Source organism: Eschscholzia californica, unplaced genomic scaffold (assembly GCF_041429995.1).
Source record: "Eschscholzia californica isolate CP2 unplaced genomic scaffold, dmEscCali1.0.p SCAF_5, whole genome shotgun sequence".
Classification (NCBI taxonomy): domain Eukaryota; kingdom Viridiplantae; phylum Streptophyta; class Magnoliopsida; order Ranunculales; family Papaveraceae; genus Eschscholzia; species Eschscholzia californica.
In genome coordinates this window covers 8091906-8110956 of record NW_028238472.1, presented here as the reverse complement: position 1 = coordinate 8110956, position 19051 = coordinate 8091906, and the positions used below count along the sequence as shown (strand labels likewise).

The 19051-nt window shown below is 34.9% G+C and overlaps 3 protein-coding genes across 4 annotated transcripts; 1 reads left to right on the top strand and 2 right to left on the bottom strand.

Moving 5' to 3' along the window:
* LOC147536767 (ras-related protein RABH1b-like) lies at positions 1-2973 on the top strand. The gene is made up of 5 exons (XM_086643933.1): positions 1-275; positions 1362-1450; positions 1709-1820; positions 2025-2115; positions 2583-2973. Exons 1-5 carry the CDS (start codon positions 238-240, stop codon positions 2727-2729), a joined length of 477 nt encoding a protein of 158 aa, XP_086500059.1. The 5' UTR covers positions 1-237; the 3' UTR covers positions 2730-2973.
* Positions 2974-3063: 90 nt separating this feature from the next.
* Positions 3064-4702, bottom strand: LOC147536766 (putative purine permease 11). Of its 2 annotated transcripts, XM_086643932.1 has the most exons (3): positions 4615-4702; positions 4397-4500; positions 3064-4290 (listed from the first exon to the last, which is right to left on the bottom strand). In XM_086643932.1, exons 2-3 carry the CDS (start codon positions 4431-4433, stop codon positions 3197-3199), a joined length of 1131 nt encoding a protein of 376 aa, XP_086500058.1. In that variant the 5' UTR covers positions 4434-4500; positions 4615-4702; the 3' UTR covers positions 3064-3196. The 2 variants fall into 2 exon arrangements, with proteins under 2 accessions (XP_086500058.1, XP_086500057.1); XM_086643931.1 differs by having other exon boundaries at positions 4397-4702.
* A 5561-nt stretch (positions 4703-10263) lies between these two features.
* On the bottom strand, positions 10264-11802 carry LOC147536765 (uncharacterized). Its single transcript, XM_086644933.1, has one exon. It carries the CDS (start codon positions 11368-11370, stop codon positions 10432-10434), a length of 939 nt encoding a protein of 312 aa, XP_086501059.1. The 5' UTR covers positions 11371-11802; the 3' UTR covers positions 10264-10431.
* Positions 11803-19051: the final 7249 nt, after the last annotated feature.

Sequence of the window (19051 nt, the reverse complement as noted above, 5' to 3'; positions counted from 1 at the left end):
TAGTGATTATTTATCCTGTTTTTCTGTTTGATCTCGTTATTTTGGTTTGAGATTACCGTTTTCGGTTCTTTAGGGCTTCTTTCAGTCGACATTTCTTTTGATTTTGTTATGATCTCATACTGTTATTCAATCACATAATTTTGGCATACTAGGGTTTCTTAGGTTTCTTGTTCTCATGATTATTTGTTTATACTTGATAATCAGGCTACAATTGGAATCGATTTTCTATCAAAGACAATGTACCTTGAAGATAGAACAGTCAGATTGCAACTTTGGTAAGAATACATATTCGGATTGAAAATGAATTACAGTTTATTTTGATCTGCCACATTACCTCTGGTCTTGGGTTGAATTGTCCTGGTTAAAGCTCTGTCTCTTAGTATCAAAATCATAACCTTGTATTTTGTAGAAAGTGAATTCCATGATATATATAGCCCTTCTCGCCGACTAGGTCAAAATCAAATTCGAGTAAGGTTATGAAAAAACAGAAAGAAATGAAATTGAAATATTTAGGACATCCTTCATCTTGTTATCTCTAATCAGAAAACCAAAAACAATGAAATGAAGCAAACAAACAATTGATAACAAAAACAGTAAGATCAGAAAAACAATTCTAAAGAGAGAAATTGTCTGATTAGGTTTTTCGCTTCAATTCTTATCAAGAAGAAATATTAACCATCATCATCGTCATATTCATATTATTCTAATAAAAATTCAGAAACAACCCATAACACAACTTTGAAACCGCTGTAAGAAACCACTTTCCACTGTGAAAACAGCCAAAATTTCTTGTCCATTATAAATGTTAGTGGTTTTCATGGTGAAAACAACTGATGTTATATAGTAGAGAGGGAATGTGAGGTTTAGAGGAGGATATAGACAAGGTACTTATGTTTCACTCTCGAGAGAATTGAGTTCAGTTCTAGACAGGTCAAACTGAAAAGAGATTAAAGAGGAGAATCAGTATAATAACAATGGACGTAGTTGGAGATGAATGTGGAGAGTGGTGGTGGTGTTGGTTGTTGACGTGAGGGTGGGAAAATAATGGCAGCAGTTAAAGTTTACTTCGGTTCATACTCGTTGAATTGATTTATCTTTTGAGAGAAAGACCAAGATTTGTGGACTCCCCCTCAAAAAAAAATATTTGTGGACTCGAATAGATTGTCAAGATTTATAGATGTCGCTTATGACATGGCACCAAAACCATTATGTTTTGTTATATATATACATTGTACAAAGTTCATCTTCTATTTATCTGTTATGATATATAGGGGTTTTAAGGGACTACATGACAGATTCGTATATCCCTCTCTATGAATGGTTATTTTGAAAATGCTCTTTCATATATTCCTTTGTTACAGGGATACTGCTGGTCAAGAAAGATTCAGGAGTCTGATTCCCAGTTACATTAGGGATTCTTCTGTTGCTGTCATTGTGTATGATGTTGCAAGTATGATATTCTTTATTTTCACATTCTCTTTAACATACAGAAATCTCTATCTCATTTTTTAATTATTTCATGCATTTTAGCTTTTGTCAAATTGTTGCATGAGCAAACCTAGCACTAGTACTACTTTCTACATTTGCAGTTCCAAATTACTTTGAAATCTTGTTCCGTGATTTCATTTTTTAAATTTATTTGGGATATAGTATTATGCGTGTGTCTTGTAGAACCACGAGTTATTCCTAACTACCTTATCTTTCTTAGGCCGGCAATCATTTCTAAACACTTCAAAATGGATTGAGGAGGTCCGCACTGAGCGTGGAAGTGATGTTATTATTGTACTTGTCGGGAACAAGACTGACCTCGTGGACAAAAGGTACACTTTTCAGTTTGTCATACAATGTCTCAGAATACGCTTTTATGTGTCCTATTCATTCAAGACAAAGACTATAGCTAGGAGGCTTTCTTTTTAGTAAGCTTTAATCATGAGTCATGGCACATTAGTACCTTGTCATGATATACTGCTGGTTTGTCAATGGCTGTCATTGTGGTCGTCTAAATCTCGCACATGGTGTAACAGGCAAGTCTCGATAGAAGAAGCAGAGGCTAAAGCGCGTGATCTCAATGTTATGTTTATCGAAACCAGTGCTAAAGCTGGTTTTAACATAAAGGTGATATTGAACTCTGATTACTCTTTCTTCCTTTCATTTAAATAATTCTGTATTTTGCCAAATAAATCGTAACAACCACCTATGAACGGATACTTGTGCACTATCGTGCACAAGGCACAAGCAATGTTGTACTATTCAAATGGATCCACGTTTAAGCTCAAAGTTGTTCACTTGTAGAATCTTGATTATCCAAACTATTACATTCATATGGGCTTACCTTTGTTACATGGATACTTCTTAGTATTTTTTTGTCTTTTCGATAACCCCATAATAGTGTTAGATACCGATTCCTGCATCTTTGCCCGTGTTATATATGCTTGACATTATTTTTGTAAGTTGTTATATTGGACTAATGTACGTTGAGTCATGTAGTCTTCTGCATCTGCATCCATCTTTCATTCAACTTCTCTGTGTTATAACTTTCCGACGCTTCGGTGAATTTGAAGTTATTTGATCTTCTTGTTCAGGCTCTGTTTAGGAAGATAGCAGCTGCATTACCAGGAATGGAAACACTTTCTTCGACAAAACAAGAAGACATGGTCGACGTGAATTTGAAGTCAACTAACGCCAATTCATCTCAATCACAAACACAAGGTGGAGGATGTGCTTGCTAATGCACTTTATACTACACCAAAATCTTCACATTTTTCGCCCGCTGCTTTTTCCTGTTATCTTCTCTTCGACTTCTGATCTACTGCTCGATCGACACTCTGTAAAGTTCATTACTTTTTTTTTTGTTTCTGTCAGACTCTTTTGCTTTTCTACTTTTTCGCTTTTTAAGATCTCTCAAGGACCCATTACTAGAAGTCTAGTACTAGTTTATAATCTTGATAATACATTGTTCTGATTGCATTGAAAGTTTGTTACAAGTTAACAAGAGTGGTATTTCGAAATCGAAGGTAGGCTATTTTTAAGGGATCTGGAATTTGTTTAGGAACTCCAAATAAATGACTAAAAAGACTTGGATTTCAAGATCCATTATTTTTCTCTTGGTGTGGAATACCTCATTCTAGTTCTTCATACACCATTAGGGAAATTGTGAAACACAACTATGAGCATTAGAAATAAAAATTTAGAGTCTTTAGTGGTGGTCTTCATCTGCCCTAGTTGTTCTTGACTTCCTATTATCAAGATAATGTTGATAAATATAAGAAGTAAAGCCCCAAATAGCCAAAACCATTGCCACCACCTTTACACCACTCAACTTATCATGAAAAAACATCACAGCAAGGATTGGAATAACAGGCAAAGCTAATGTACTTATGACATTAGAGAAGAGTGAAGATGCTTCAAAGATCAATCCAACTGAACCAACTGCAGATACTTGCCAAGTTATGGCAGTCCACACTAAAGTCATAAAATAAGAAACTCTTCCTTCTTCATAATTCTCCATCTCTCTCTTCAATATCTTCCATTCACCCCCGGCGAAGAGTCCGACTATACAAACACAAGTAGCGAAAAAAGACGGATAAAGTTGAATTTCTAAGACAGCGGTAACCGTCTGTCTTTTTATCACTTTTTCGAGCGAGATTTGAGTTAATGATAGCCACAAGGAGTAGCCGGCGGATGCAGCTATAGTGAAAAAGAAACCCATAATGTATTTCCCTTTTGGGAATTTTTCCGAGTCTGTGTGGTCAGGATCGACTGCAAGAAGCGAGGCGGAGACTGTTAGAATAACTACAGAGTTTATGATGAGAGGGGTAAACTTTAATGAATTAAGGAAGTAGGAGAAGATTGCACTAAAGACTAATTGGGTTGCACAGATTAAAGAGTAGGTAGAAACTGGAAGGTACAATAGTCCATATGAGTACAGCATGTTATCTCCTGCAACTAGTAGACCAATTGAAAGGTATAGAAGTGTAAGTGTTGTGGTGGTGGTGGTGGTAGTGGTGGAACGGGATGGCGATCGATAGTATAAATAGAAGATGAGGAGAGGAACGGCGAGGACCGGAAAACCAGCAGATTGAACAAGGGTTGCCATCCATTTGCTGTTTCCACCTTTATCATAGTAAAACCTTCCTAATAGAGTAGCTGCAGATTGGCCAGAAATGAGCAAAAATGTATAAATTAACACTCTTAACCACCATTTGTAGCTCTTGATTTTATTCACAAGGTCTGGTTCTCTTGTGGGTAGTGCTTCATTTTTTGGTGAGTTTGATACTTTTGATTCCTGACCTGGTTGAGGAAACAAAATCAAACAAGATTAGTGTTAAAAATCACAAGTATCAACTATCAAACGAGAGAGAGAGAGAGAGAGAGAGAGAGAGAGAGAGCAACTTGCATCTAATCTGCAACTGAAGCTCTCTAGTATCTCCCATGGATGACAAAGTATTAAAGATGAATAAGAATAAGCCCCAAGTTCTTGTTTTTAATCAAATTTTCAAGCTACAAATAAGATTCATAAAAGAGTTGTTTATTTGAGCAAAATGTAGATTGGTTATGTATAGGTAATTAACAAAAATTGTGTTGCTTTTTGGTCAATATAAGCAGGCTACCTACCTCCAATTGTAGGGTAAAATTCAGGTTTGTAATCACCCTTTTAGCACTATGTCCGCTTCTTCTCCTTGGGATAAGGATTACTTAAGACAGTGCCAGAAAAATAATGATTATTAATTTATAATATCGTATAATGTATATATAATGATGCCAAAATTTCATCAAAAAAAAATATAATGATGCCAAAAAAATATAATGATGCCGAAATAACCTTTCTTTATTAGTTTCTTTATTAGATCTCCGCCCAATATTTATCACTAGGTGGCTTAACCTAGACCATCCAACGAGTTAATTTTAGAAATATGTGTTTTTTCTATCCGATCGATAAAGATATCTATATATTTATGCCAATAAGTTTTCCTTTTCTTATTATGAATATTGACCGTCCACGTGATATAGACATGTCGTTTAAATGAGAGGCAGCGGGGTAATACTAGCCGATATTAGAACGAGTAGTGTAGTTTTGTCATTTCCAATCAACACATTTACGATTGAGAGTAACTACAGTGTAACTTCGGACAAGTGATACTCGGTAAAATAATAATCTCGCCAAAGTAATTAAATTTGTCTTCGGTTCCGAATCGAACTACCATGTTAAATTAACACAACCTGCTAAGAGTATAAGATAGCTTATGGTGTTAGTCGGTGTTTCTTCGTCAGACCAAATGAAGAAAAAACTAGTATATGCAACTAACAATTGATTTTGTATCGGTCGATCTATAAATTACATTATAATATTTGCGCTGATGGAAAATAGGATTAGCCGCTTCACTTGGGCTTTTATGTAATGAGTTATAATTGTTGTACTTAAATAATATTTTTCTTAAAATAGAAAACCCGGATTGAATTTTAAAAACACGCATGGAATAAAAGGGAGGGAATTTCTAAATGTACTTATTATATATCCTCAAATTCAAAGATATTTTATGTTCAAGCTAAATGAGATGGGAGCGTAGATAACAAAATTTGTGAGTGAATTTAACATCTTCCTGAGATCTCGATTCAAATAACCAAAGATACCAACTTCTTTAGGATTCGAACCTGAGTGATTTCTAGAGTTTATGTCAACACCTTCGAACCACTTGGTCTAACAACTATTGACTTTTGCCTGTTTAGCATTTTATTTTCTAGTTTATTCTTTAAGCACTAAACGTCCTATCTTTTCTTTTCAAACTTTATAATCTTAGTTTTTCAATGTCTCGGTCACACGTAAAATTTTGTAGATGGACTTTCTTTTTTTAGGTTGATCAACTTTATTTCGTTATCGCATGCTGGTAGAACGATTCTACTAAAGAGTGAATTAGCTTCGATTCCCATTTATTTTCTTTCTACAAACATAGTTCCGAAGGGGGTGGTTGAGAAAATAGAAAAGCGCCAAAGAGATTTTTGGTGGGGATATAGTTCAGAGGTAAAAAAAGTTACATTATTTGAATTGGAAGAAGATGCAAGCGAGTATTAAAGAAGGCGGATTGGGAATTCGTGATATGGGTTTTGTTAATCAAACACTAGTTGGGAAACTCACATGGAGAATCATAACGGAACCGGATGCTCTTTGGGTGAGATTGATGAAAGCTAAATATCTAAAATCATCGAATTTCTGGACTTATGAGATAAAAACGTCTTCCACTTCAACATGGAGAAGTGTACTGGAGATGCGGGCGTATATAAAACAAGGGATGTGCTTCATAGTAGGCAACGGAAAAAATATTCGAATTTGGGAGGATCAGTGGGTGCCGAACATAAGAGGTTTCAAACCTCATAAGAAAGAGTTGGAAGAAGAAGTACCAAATATTTTCTTAGTGAAAGATCTTATGGAGGAAGATGGAAGATGGAAAGGGAGGTTGCAAACTTTGTGATGATTTTTCAAAAAGGGCAATTCTACAAATTCCATTGAACAATGGGGATGAAGATGATAAACTAATTTGGATATACACTGAAAAAGGAAATTTCTCCACTAAGTCGCTTTATACCACTATCTTGAAGGAACAACCGAGCTCGTCCACTCACATGGAGCTACCGAATGGCTTATCTTGGTCAAAGATATGGAAAAAAAAAATCTAATCTCATGCCAAGAGTCAAAACCTTTGTTTGGAGAATATTGCATGATGCATTACCAACAAAGGTAAAATCGTTAAAGTTTAATTTACATGTTCCAAAAATAGGCGATATGTATAAAGAAGAGAATGAAGATATTGAACACTTATTTAGAACTTGTAGAGTTGCAAGAGAGACATGGATGAACTACCCATTACATCTTAGGGTGGATGGAGAAGAGGATTTTATACAATTACTTTGCAAATAGATTATGGATACTGGAAATGGAGAAGCCATAGAGCTTCGGTTTTATGTAGTTTGGTGTCTATGAAAATCACGAAATAAATGTGTGTTTGAGCATGTTATTCCAATTCCTTATCGAATATTACAGGAAGCTATTACGTTACAGAAGGAGTACTCGGGCACTCTACTGAATATTGAACGTACAGTTGTTGAAGCATTGGATCATAGCTCATATTGGTTCCCACCAGGAGATACAGAACTCAAGATAAATTGTGATGCAGCGTTTGCCGATGGAAGGGCGTCGGTAGCAGCAGTATGTCAAAATGCGCAAGGAGAATTCGTTATGTCCTTTGTCAGAAAGTGTTCCATCTCGACAGCAGTTGAAGTTGAAGCTCAAGCAGTTAAGTTAGCTATTGAGATGGCAAACTGGTCACCAGAGTATGCGTGTATAGTTGAAGGAGACTCACATACGATCATAAGTGCGTGTTCGAAGAATTTAGAAGAAATTCTTTGGCGAATTCGAACTACTATGAGAGAAATACGTAAGGGAAAGAAAAAGCTTCAGGACATAAAGTTCAATCACTGTATTAGGAGTGCAAACTCTGTAGCTCACTTAATGGCGAAACAATATTTTAATTCCAGTTTAGAGCAGACATTAGAGATCTATGATTCCCCTTCTTATCTTGTAAGCCAGTTAGCGGCAGATGTAACCACTATATTTTCTCGCTCAAATAGCTAATAAATTTAGGCATTGACTTGTTTAATCATGAAAAAGGTTGATCTAACTTTACTTCATGGAATTTATTCTCTTTCTGCAATTTAGACAATTGTTGTGGCAGCACTAACCAGCCTTTCCACAAGTTCCTTTGTATAGATTTGATATTGTCAATGTACTTGTTGCAGCATTTACAATCACCACAACCTGATTACAGAATCTTAATCCTCTCACCGTTGACTATTGAATATGTTCATAGAGATGCACACCCAATTTTGACTTCTGGACCCCATTAAATAGTGTGGACCCAGAAGGCAAAAGAGATACCCAAGGAGTTTTCTAGTATCATCAATGTTCCCACCTCTAAATCGTTAGATATTTCGTCAGAAACCCGACAGGAAAGTACATCTAACGGTTAAGATCAAAAATACAACAGACGTAAATTAACAACTACGACAGGTATATTTCTCAAATGTCGCGGTTTTGGGAATAAAGAAAAATTTTGGGGCATAAAGACTTTGGTCAACAAGATTTGATCTAGAAAGACTTTTTCTTTTGAGTCCAAATTTTTTTCTTTATTTTGTCTTTCCTGCCTAATCTTCTATCTATGTTCGTCGGAAGTTTCAGAATATTATTGATTTGTAGTGGAAAAATAAAAATAAATTGACAAACCTTTTCAATTCAAGCTCAAGTATATTCAAACCCATGTGGAAATTTGGTATTTAAAGGTCAATATATTGAAATCTGATGGTATAATTTCTCTTGTCTCTGATTTATTCTTTCTTTCTCTTCTTGCAAACTTTTTATGTCATCCATTTCTTACTTTCTCTTTCTAACCCACCTCTTAATTCTCTCTCTCTCTACCAGTCTAGCTGGTTGTTGTTACTTCATCTCTCTCTATCAGAAGAATAGAAACAACGAGTTTGTAGGAGGTTCTAGGGAAACCGATTTGGGGTTGCCGTTTCAAGGGATGAGAGAAGTAAAATATATATGAAACCATCGTGATATTACATGAACTCACTGGTGAAAAGATCATAAATCTTCAAGTTCCAACTTTTTCTTTTGTAAATTTGAAGTACTGTTTGAAATCTAAAGCTCCAAGATCTGAAATCTTCAAGATATCGTTTGCAAGTTTGAATTACTGCTTCGGACTTAAATTTTCTTAAATTGATTCATCTTGATTTTGTTTTGAATTGATTCATCTTGATTTTTTTCTTGTATTGAATCATTTTGATTTTGTTCTTGGATTACTGTTTGTAAGTTGGAGAATTAGGGTTAGGGTTTGTGAGAGAAGGATCTATTTCATGTTATTGATTTAATTCATCTTGATTTTGTTCTTGAATAATTGTTTGTAAGAACTAGGGTTTGTGAGATAGGGATCTGTCTCATGTTCTTGAATTCCTTCATCTTGATTTTGTTCTTGAATTACTGTTCGTAAGTTGGGGAGTTAAGGTTAGGTTTTGTGAGAGAAGGATCTGTTTCATGTACTTGAATTGATTCCTGATTTTGTTTCTAGGGGGTATAAAGTTTAGTCAAGTAAATTTTTGGATCTACAAATAAATATATTCTCTAAGTCAATCTTAATTTTTTTTTTTTTTTTGGAAGTCGACTACGATCTACGTATGTCGTTACATTTGGCACTTGATACATCATAGATGTGATAAGCTCGATAACCGCCCACTCAAACACTAACAGAACCGGGCCTATAGCCCAACAAGACATGGCCTAAAGCCCAACATTATTTACACCCTAATAATCTCAATTCAACTAAGTCAATCTTAATTGAATAAGACTTTACTCCTCGGAGATCTTTCTTTATGCCCCAAATCCCCCACCTTCTCAAATCATATTCTAACTTTCTCCTCAACAAAATGAACAAAGGAGAGTAAATGAATGTGAGGGGCTAAAGGCACTCATCGAATTGTGGTTCGGCGAGGGGCTTATTAGCACCCAGTTCACGCTCAGGCTGTTTTTTTTTTGCTTCTTTTCTTTCGTCTTTTTTGTTTCTTCCTCTCCTTCTTCGTATCATCATCATCACGTTATCACGAAAACAACTTTGTTTCCAAACAATCGTCAATCTACATTTAGGAGTTAGAGAGAGAAATAACCTTGTGTTTAGAGAGTAAAACCATTATAGAAAGAAGTTTGATTCCGAACCTAGGCAACCTTATTCACCACGAGAAGTTATAGAGATAAATAACTTTAGTTTCAATCTCTTATGCAAAAAAGCAATTAAAATCCTTTTGGACAGGTCAATCCAAGACCTGGCTTAAAGTTTCGAACTGGTCAAACTGAAATCCAAGTTTTGGGTTCAGACTGGTTCGAGTCTGAAACTTTGCTTTGGGTTCAGACAGATCAGTTCGAGACCTTTATACCGTGATGCCAATATATGTTTTTGGGGTCAAAGGCCTCACCGGGTGCTAACAATAATTTTCGTCAGTTTTTAGCGGATCTCTAAATGAATTAATTGAGTACTCAGTTGCTCTTCCAGCCATTCACCCACCCAACTATCCAAAATTAATCCACACAACTTAAAAAGAAGCTTTTATTTACGCGCGTGTGAATGTGTGATTCACATCTTCATCACTCTTTCACTCACGCGCGGGTGTACTACTAAACTAGAGAGAGAGAGAAAGTGGAGAAGAGAGAGAAGAGAGACTAATTAATTAATTATTTATATGATCTTTATAATTTATTAATTATTTTTCTGAACAAAATTAAACAAGAGAAGAGAGGCAAGGAGAGAATCCAATGAAGAAGTAAATATGGAAAAATCACGAGGGCAGAATCGCCCAAATGTGAAAATTAAAGCTTGTAATCTTCAAAATTCATGGATTAAAATCGTTGTATCTACCGAAATTAGCAATTTTTCTTGATCGATTAGCACATAATGAAGCTGCTGTTGATAAATTAGGTTTAGGTTTAACTGAAACTCTACCAATCTCACCTGAAATCCCAACTGATCCCGGCGTTATATCCTTATTCTGACTCCGATGATTATTAGGGCTAGCTCTTACTAATGGACTTAAACAAAATGCTATTCCTGAGACACTCCGATGTTGTTGTGATTGTCCTCTCCGGCGACATTGTTGATGTACCGGCGTTGATTTTCTCCATCCCGGTGAAGATTCCGATAAATAACCACTTGTTACAGAAGGAGATTCATGATGATTTTCTTCGTCTTCACAAGACGGTGACATTCCTCGATCCCTAAATCGGCAAGGATGTCGGTGGTTCTGTGTCGATGATGATGATGATTTTGATTGTTGATTGTTTTTTCGACGACTTGAAACCAATGATGAGAACCAAGTAGATGAAATCGGAGATGAAGTTGAAGTTTCTATAGAAATTGATGAAACCCTAGGATCTGGGATCCGTTGTTCTGTTTCGTTTGATTTGGATGATGAACGGAAGAAATTTGAGAGGAGATTGAACTTACTGTGTTTCTTCTTTCTGATTGTAGTAGTTGAAGAAGATTCAGTGATTGTTGTTGGGCCAATTTGAGGAGTAGAATAAAATCGACGATCGTTGAGTTGATGATGATGATTCCAAGAGGAGTCGTCGGAGCGACGACAGATATAAGGAGAAACAGACCTCGGGAAGATCAACGGTGGTGGATGTGGGTCAGATTTCCGGCGATCCTGTTCAGTAAATTGGGAGTTTGATTGAGTTTGAGTGTCGATGAGAGTAAAAAGACGTTCACGGAGACAAGAAGCGCAGACGCCGAGACTGCTACTTCGATCGGAGATATGTATCTTACACCTCATTTACACTTCAATATCTCACTCCTTCCTTTTATTTTGTTCTTCTATCATCTGGCATTCCTTCAAATTTTGATTTTTGATCTTTTGATTTGGAAGAATATTTTAGGCAATTACAGATGAGAACCCAAGAGGCAAATATTTTCAGATTTTAGAGAGAGAGAGGGGGAGGGAGAGAGGGAAATGGTTGGGAATATTAAATTAGAGAGAGGTGGATTATAAATAAGTCATAGCTCCCATTTTCCCTCTTTACTCGAGAGATAGAGAGTGATAGTTAATAAAGTAGTGTAGTAGATTGTAGAGAGAGAGAGAGAGAGAGAGAGAGAGAGAGAGAGAGAGAGAGAGAGAGAGAGAGAGAGAGGGAGTTAATAAATGTAGTTGGTAGAGAGAAGAAAGGATTGTAAGTTGGTCAGTAAAATTGAAGTGTGTTTAGTGGTGATCGTAGAGGAAACAAATCTTAGGTTATTTTAAAATGCAATTTTGGTTCCCTAATTGCGTGTGGCTTTCTATTTGACCTCTTGTCATTAGGGGCTAGTTGGATCGAATTTAGTCGATCTAAAGAGTTAAACATATGGTTTTTGAGTCCATCTCAAATATGTTTGGTACGGCTTAGCTACAAACTTTTATACAGATTGTTGTCTAGTTTGGTTTTGGTTCGGGATTTTGGAAACGGCACAATCCAAATTGAAAATATTGATGTATTTTTCAAATTCGAAACAGTTAAGTTGCTTTTTTACAGAGGCATCTCCTTCTAGAGGTATTAGATGGAGACTGCCTTATCCTATAAGGTTTATTATGGAAGAAAATCTACAAAATAAAATCTCGTTGATTTTTAGAATATTATACCAAATCTTTGTTTCTCTTGTTCTTTTTTATGATCATTATCCTATAAGTAGGTCACTAGCATAAATGATTAGAGCATCCTAAACAAGGCCTCAAGAAATATGATCTTTGGTATAGGAAGAGCGATATCTGGCATAGACAGTGCGTTAGAAATATTAGTTTATGTATCTGTTTTTTTTTTTTACCAAATTTGATTAAGGAGAGCGTTATAAAGATCATTTAATAAATAATACTAAAATATAAGAATTTCAATAAATATTAATGTTAATTTTGTTTTCGCTCTCAACTAGTGAACAACTCACCGTTTTGACCCCCATAAGTGTCTGGCAGTTCAATTTGGCCCACATGGACCAATTTTTTTTTTTTTCAGAATTACCCTTGGGGGCCAAAATAGAATTAATTCGAAAACTTTTAAAAAACACAAACGCCACCTCATCTCTCTATTTCTCATCCACCTCACCTCCTTTTTTTCTCCATCTTATATCTTCTTCTCAAACGGAAAGTTGTAGACCGACATAATTCCGGCCTGCAACCACACCTAAAAAAAACCAAATTTTTTTTCTTCATCTTCTTTCCTTCTCGCTCTTCTTTCTTTCTCTCCCTTCTTGTTTGTTTTTCTCTAAACACTCCGGTGAAGGAGAACCCCTATGCCGGAGGTTTTGGTTTGATCTGCGAACCAGACCTTCCAAGGTCTGGCGAAGGGGTTCCCTTCGTTGGAGTGTTTAGGGAGAGAGAAGAGAGAAATGGAGAAGAAGAAGAAGAAGAAGAAGAAGAAGAAGAAGAAGAAGAAGAAGAAGAAGAAGAAGAAGAAGAAGAAGAAGAAGAAGAAGAAGAGAAAGAAAGAAGAAGATGAGAGAGAAAGGAAGAAGAACAAGAGAGATAGGAAGAAGATGAAGAAAAAAAATTTAAGGTGAGGGTTCTGCCCCGAATTATGCTGGCCGACGACTTTCCGTCGGAGGTGAGTTGGAGAAGAGAGATGAGATGGAGGAGACATAAGGTGAGGTGGACGAGAAATAGAGAGATGAGGTGGCGTTTATGTTTTTTAAAAAGTTTTGAAATTAATTTCATTTTGGCACCCAAGGGTAATTCCGGAAAAAAATTGGTCCTCGGGGGGCCAAATCGAACTGTCGAGTTCACTTATGGGGGCCAGAACGGTGAGTTGGTCACAAATTGGGGGCCAGAACGAGAATTAACACTGAAAATTAACAATAAATCTAATATTCTATTCACTTGTAGTTTTGTCTCACATAAACAACTCAACCCCAATTCCGATCACTACTATCAACATCATCATTAATAATAAAAAACTTGCAAGATACATAAGTTTACTATCACTATTGTCTTAGTTACAAGCTTTTAATGATGCCTCAAAATCTCATGTATGAGGAACTACCATTAATGAAGAAGACAACCTACATCAAGAAAGAAGAGTTCTTTGACTTAAACGAGGACATCGACTTAAACGAAGATATCGACTTAAACAAACACATATATTAAGAAGATAATATATCTCAGGTAAGGAATTTTTTTTTTCCTCTATGCCTGAACAAATATTTTTAGAGTTTTAGGTCGTTGTTGTTGCACTAAAGGATTTTCGATTGGGTTGATTGAAAAAAGACAACAAATTTCGGCCACCTCAGTTATGGACTATTTTTTCATTTGCTATGAACGAAATTTGTTTAACTATGCAGTTGTTCTGGATGAAATTTTTTACTATTTTCATTCATGAATTTTTATTTATGCTAAGCGAAACTTGTTTTATGTAAATGCCGCTTATATATTTTCCGAGACATCATGTCTAATTGGAACCGAAAATGCAGAGATTTTTCGGTGCAATGGACGAAATTATAAAGATTCTACAAAGGTTCCAAATGAAATTATATATAACCAAATTAAACAAATCAATCAGTTTAGAAGATGAGGAAGAACTCTTACCTTTCCTTGTTTGTATTCTTCATTGCAATATTGATACTTGAAATTTTCAAAATTACAGTAATCAATGTTAAACCCCTAAAAATCTATAGAAAAATCAAGCAATAACAAGAGGTATGACCCTTCTATGGAGATGACTGTTGTGTTAATCATCTAGGATTTAGGGCTTCCATCTCTATCTCTCTTTGATCGAACAACATCTCTATCTCTCTCTTTGATCGAACAACAATTTTATCTTTTTCTTTGATCGAACAACAATTCTATCTCTCTCTTTGATCGAAAAACATCTCTATCTTTCTCTTTGATCGAACAAAATTTTAGGGGGTTTTCTCTCTTTTGTCGAACAAAATTTTAGGAGTTTCTCTCTCTAGTCGAACAAAATTTTAGGAGTTTCTCTCTCTCTGATCGAACAAAATTTTCATTCATGAATTTTAGTATGCGCTCCCTATCCAATGCACTATCCTTTACTAAACATTCTCTTCCTATACCATAAACCAGAAATATTCAAAAACTCTAGAGATTAAGTGTCAATTCAAATTCTCGTTTTTAAATGACAAAATAGAAATAATTAATTTTTTTTTTCTTTTCTATAATAAATGGCAAAGACATCATACCGGAGTGTTCTATTAGAATTTTTTTCTTTAACATAAACTCAAAAAATACTAAGTAGCCCTCTAAATGAAAAGCAAGTTTTTTTTTTTTTGTAATTCCATTACAATTTGGTATTGATACATCATAGATGTGATAAGCTCGATTACTACCCATACAAACCGGGCCTATAGCCCATCTAAACTATGGCCTGAAGCCCATCTAAACTATGGCCTAAAGCCCATCTACATTATTATTAATACCCTAATAATCCCATTTCAAATAACCAAAGATTCCACCTTCTCTGGGATTTGAACCTGGGACCTCCAGGGGTTTCTGGAGTTTATGTCAACACCTTGGACCACTTGGGCTACCAACTGTTGACAAATGAAAAGCAGGGTCGTGGTTGAGATTTTGGAGGCCCAGTGCCAAATTGATTCTGGTCCTTCGTAAAATAAAAATACTATAAATAAAAATTAATTAAAATGCAAGATAATTTTTTTTTTTGATGAAAAATGCAAGATAACTTAACAACATATAGATGAAAAACATAGATGGACCGAAATGTATTTTGAATAAATTAGTTACAGGGAAAAAAATTATTTCAAACTCTAGGAATCCAAGATCACTTTGTGGAAAAGAAAAATATGTTTATTATATCTTAGATTATATATTATAACTACAAATAACATAACAAAATTTTCAACTCTTATAGATCGTTTGCATTTTAATATAATATAATATTGAATATTTGGTTTACAAATTATTAAATATGACAAAGCCTAATTTATTCCTAGAATATGATTGAAAAAGTGTGACGGAGAAGAAATGAGGATTTAGTTAGCATTGTGTCTCAAAAGGTAGGTTGGTAATATAAAAAGAGATTTGTTGGACAAGGGACTTGAACCCGGGTCACAAACATGGATAATTAGATGACTTCCCAAAAAAGCTAAGAGAATAAACAGTGTAGTTGCACAGATCTGGATATATATAGCTGATTGAGGTCTCTAAGAAAAATGAAATGGACCCCTAATAATGGAGGGCCCAGTGCGGCCGCCCTGCCCGCAGTGGGCCTTCCACGGGCCTGATGAAAAGCAAGTTGAAAGTACCAAAGTTGACATAAGATTCCAACTTAAGAAAAAGTTGGTATAGTCAAGGATTGGTACATTGATTAAGTTGTGGTATTTGGCACGTACTATTGAATTCCCACCTCCAATTTATATAAGGCAATACTTCAACCGTAAAATTGGAAAATGAAACAAAGATGGTTGATGGTTCAACTGCGAACAAGTTTGTGGATGTAGTTTATTTCTTGCCTCCCAAGGCGCACAAAGCTATTAATGGTTTTTACTCGTAATCTTCTTCGTGAAGTTGAATCTTCAAATGACAATTGACGACTATTAGATGTGTTTCAACAAAAAAGAGAAAGTTTGACTACATTGATGTTCTATACTAGTCTGTAATGAATTGATTCAAGATTTCATAGAGCACATGAAGTCAAGTCATTGACCATTAATGTCAATTGACCACAGTGATAAGATGGGTCATTAAAGTTAAGGAATTTCTCTAGGTGCCCTATCATGGATTTAGTCGACCTAAACCCTCCACATAAATGGACTGTTTTAATGGGTACATAGCTGTAACGTGTAACACATATAGAACACAGATTTTTTTTTTCCATTAGAATTCCTGTAGGGAGGCTTTGAGTTATTAGGCCATGTTAGGCGGACGGGAATGGAATGTGATTCCCGGGAATCACATTCCCGTAACACGATTCCCGGGAATCAGATTATTCAGTTTGATGTTTGGTTTGGCCAGGAATAGGAATTCGATTCCTGATAGATTCCTAACTTGGTGTTTGGTTCGTGTAGGAATCGGAATATAATTTTTTGTAAAATTCCTATTATATCCTTAAACTACATAAATAAAACGTCAATTTTATTATGTACTTTAATCAGTATTATTTATTCAAAATTGCAGATATGAAATAGTAACATGACACACCAATTAAATAGTATCTAAAATGCCAACAACCTTTGGTTGGAGTCGTAAAAGGTATAATCTTCCACTTCGGAGGTCAAAAGTTCGAGGGACGCTGACCATTTAAAAAAAATTATTTAAAATAAATAAAGGTCATGGCTAATTTTTTTTTCTTTTTAAACATTATGAAATCGATTGTAATGAAAAAAGAAAAAGAGAAGAGAGAAAAAACTAGAGAGGGAGAAAAAGTTACATTTGAGCGAGAGAAAGTATTGCTATGGTGGTGGCTAACCATAGGTTTTTAATTTTTTTAGTTGTGATATTGTGTGGAGGACGATTTTAATAATAGTCATTCTAATATTTTATTAAGGATAATTTGGTCTATAAATATTAAAACAAAGCATTCCCGGGAATGGGAATCACAAACCCACCCCCTCCCTGGGTTTGCTATTACCCCATTTTGAGGGAATTCTATTTCCCCGGGAATAGGATTCCCACTGCATTCCCGCGAGCCAAACAATATCAGGATTGTGATTCCCAGGAATCACATTCCATTCCCACGCGATTCCCGCGCGCCAAACATGGCCTTACAGTATTTTTTGTTGAGAAGGCTTTGAGTTACTAGACACCCCTAACTTTGTAAGTATCTACATACTTTTCATCAAAAAAAAAAAAGTATCTACATGCTTCTTTTTCTTTCTCCCTTCAAGAAACAGACAAAAAGAAGGAGAGGAAAAACGAGCGACAAAGATGAAATAAAGAATAACATATACAAGACAAATAGGTTAAAAAGATGAGAGCGGAAATATATGAGATTACGAAGAAGTATATAGAGAATATTCTCAAAAGAGAGAAATTTGGAGGAAAATTGTGAAAACATAACCTTCTAGACACATATTGCATGTACGAGTCCGTCCTAGGAGCATCTCTGAGCATCTCCGGTGCAAGATTAAAAATATTCATTGTCATTTGTGTCAAATCTCAAATGAGATTCTCTTATCTAAATGAAATTATTATGATCATCAATCCAAAGACATCTCCAGTGCAACACTATAAAAACTTAATAATTACTTACGTGTAATTTTTCAGATGAGTAGTTTTATTTTTATTATTGAGTGGACAATTGAGATCTCAATAAAACTCTCAAATTGAATTTCTTCTTCAGAAATTTTAGAATTAAATGTCATTGCTTCATCTTAAGACCAAATTGAATTTTGCATTGGAGACAGTGGCGAAGGTAAAAGTTGGGGATAATTTTAGTAATAACATTTCACGAATAAAAATAATAGTTTTCACTAAACCATAATATTTTAATTAAATACACATTCATAGTTGCCTTCGACGAATTTTCTTTTTAATGCATGGTAGCTTTATTATGTGCACCAAGTTGAAAGTCTTGCTTGCGGAAACACCTCTCAACATCAACTAACTATTGCTTTTAAAGAAACTCGATAATATTTTCCCGAAATTCTTTGAATTGTTTGGACCAAAATGTTCCGAATGTTGCTTCTCTTACCATTAAAAATTCATAGCTTCTCCCTGAGGCATCATGATTTATTAGTTTTGCAAAATGTTAGGCATATAAATTTTATCCAAGTTAATAATATAATCATAATTTCATATTGACAATCTTTTTATTTTTCATGATTGTTAAAAATATAATATACAAGCTAAAATAACTTAGAAGTTTTGATATATATTTTTTTGTTGAACTCTGATATATTTATTTTGTCATGGTAATAGAAAAAAAATCATTATGCAATTTGAGAGAGAAACATAATTTAAAATGAGCACAAATAAAAATACCATGACTTTCAAAAGAGTTAGAAGGACTAACATATCTATACTTCTATTAAAGGAGAAAAATTAAAACCAATTAGATTGGAAAACTCATAAAAAAAAACTAATATAAAAAAGCTTGGAGATGAAATAATGGGTAGTAAGACTTAGAATTAGTGGGTTAGTAGGAACTTTGATAGTTGGTGTGGTTAGCAATAAGTTTTTAGGCGGGCTTAGCTTTAAGTTTCCAAGTAGGCTTAATTCTCATAAATCGAAAGGTGAAAAATAAGTTAAATAAAGACTAAACAAATGTTTCAAAAGATATCCATTTTTTTTTACTAGGAAGTGGTCCTAAAAATCCTAATTTTTTTTTTTTGATAATTTTATCTTTTAATCGTGTGGTTGAAATGTTCTTGAAGAGTGAGATCCTTGGAAAGTATTTGTGACCCGTCTCGGACTATTCAGTCAAAGAGCCTAAGCTAGACGCACCATTCATCAAGATCAATGTTGATGCCTCCTTCACCTCTGTGGCAGACAATGCGGGCATCGGTGTTATAGTTCATAA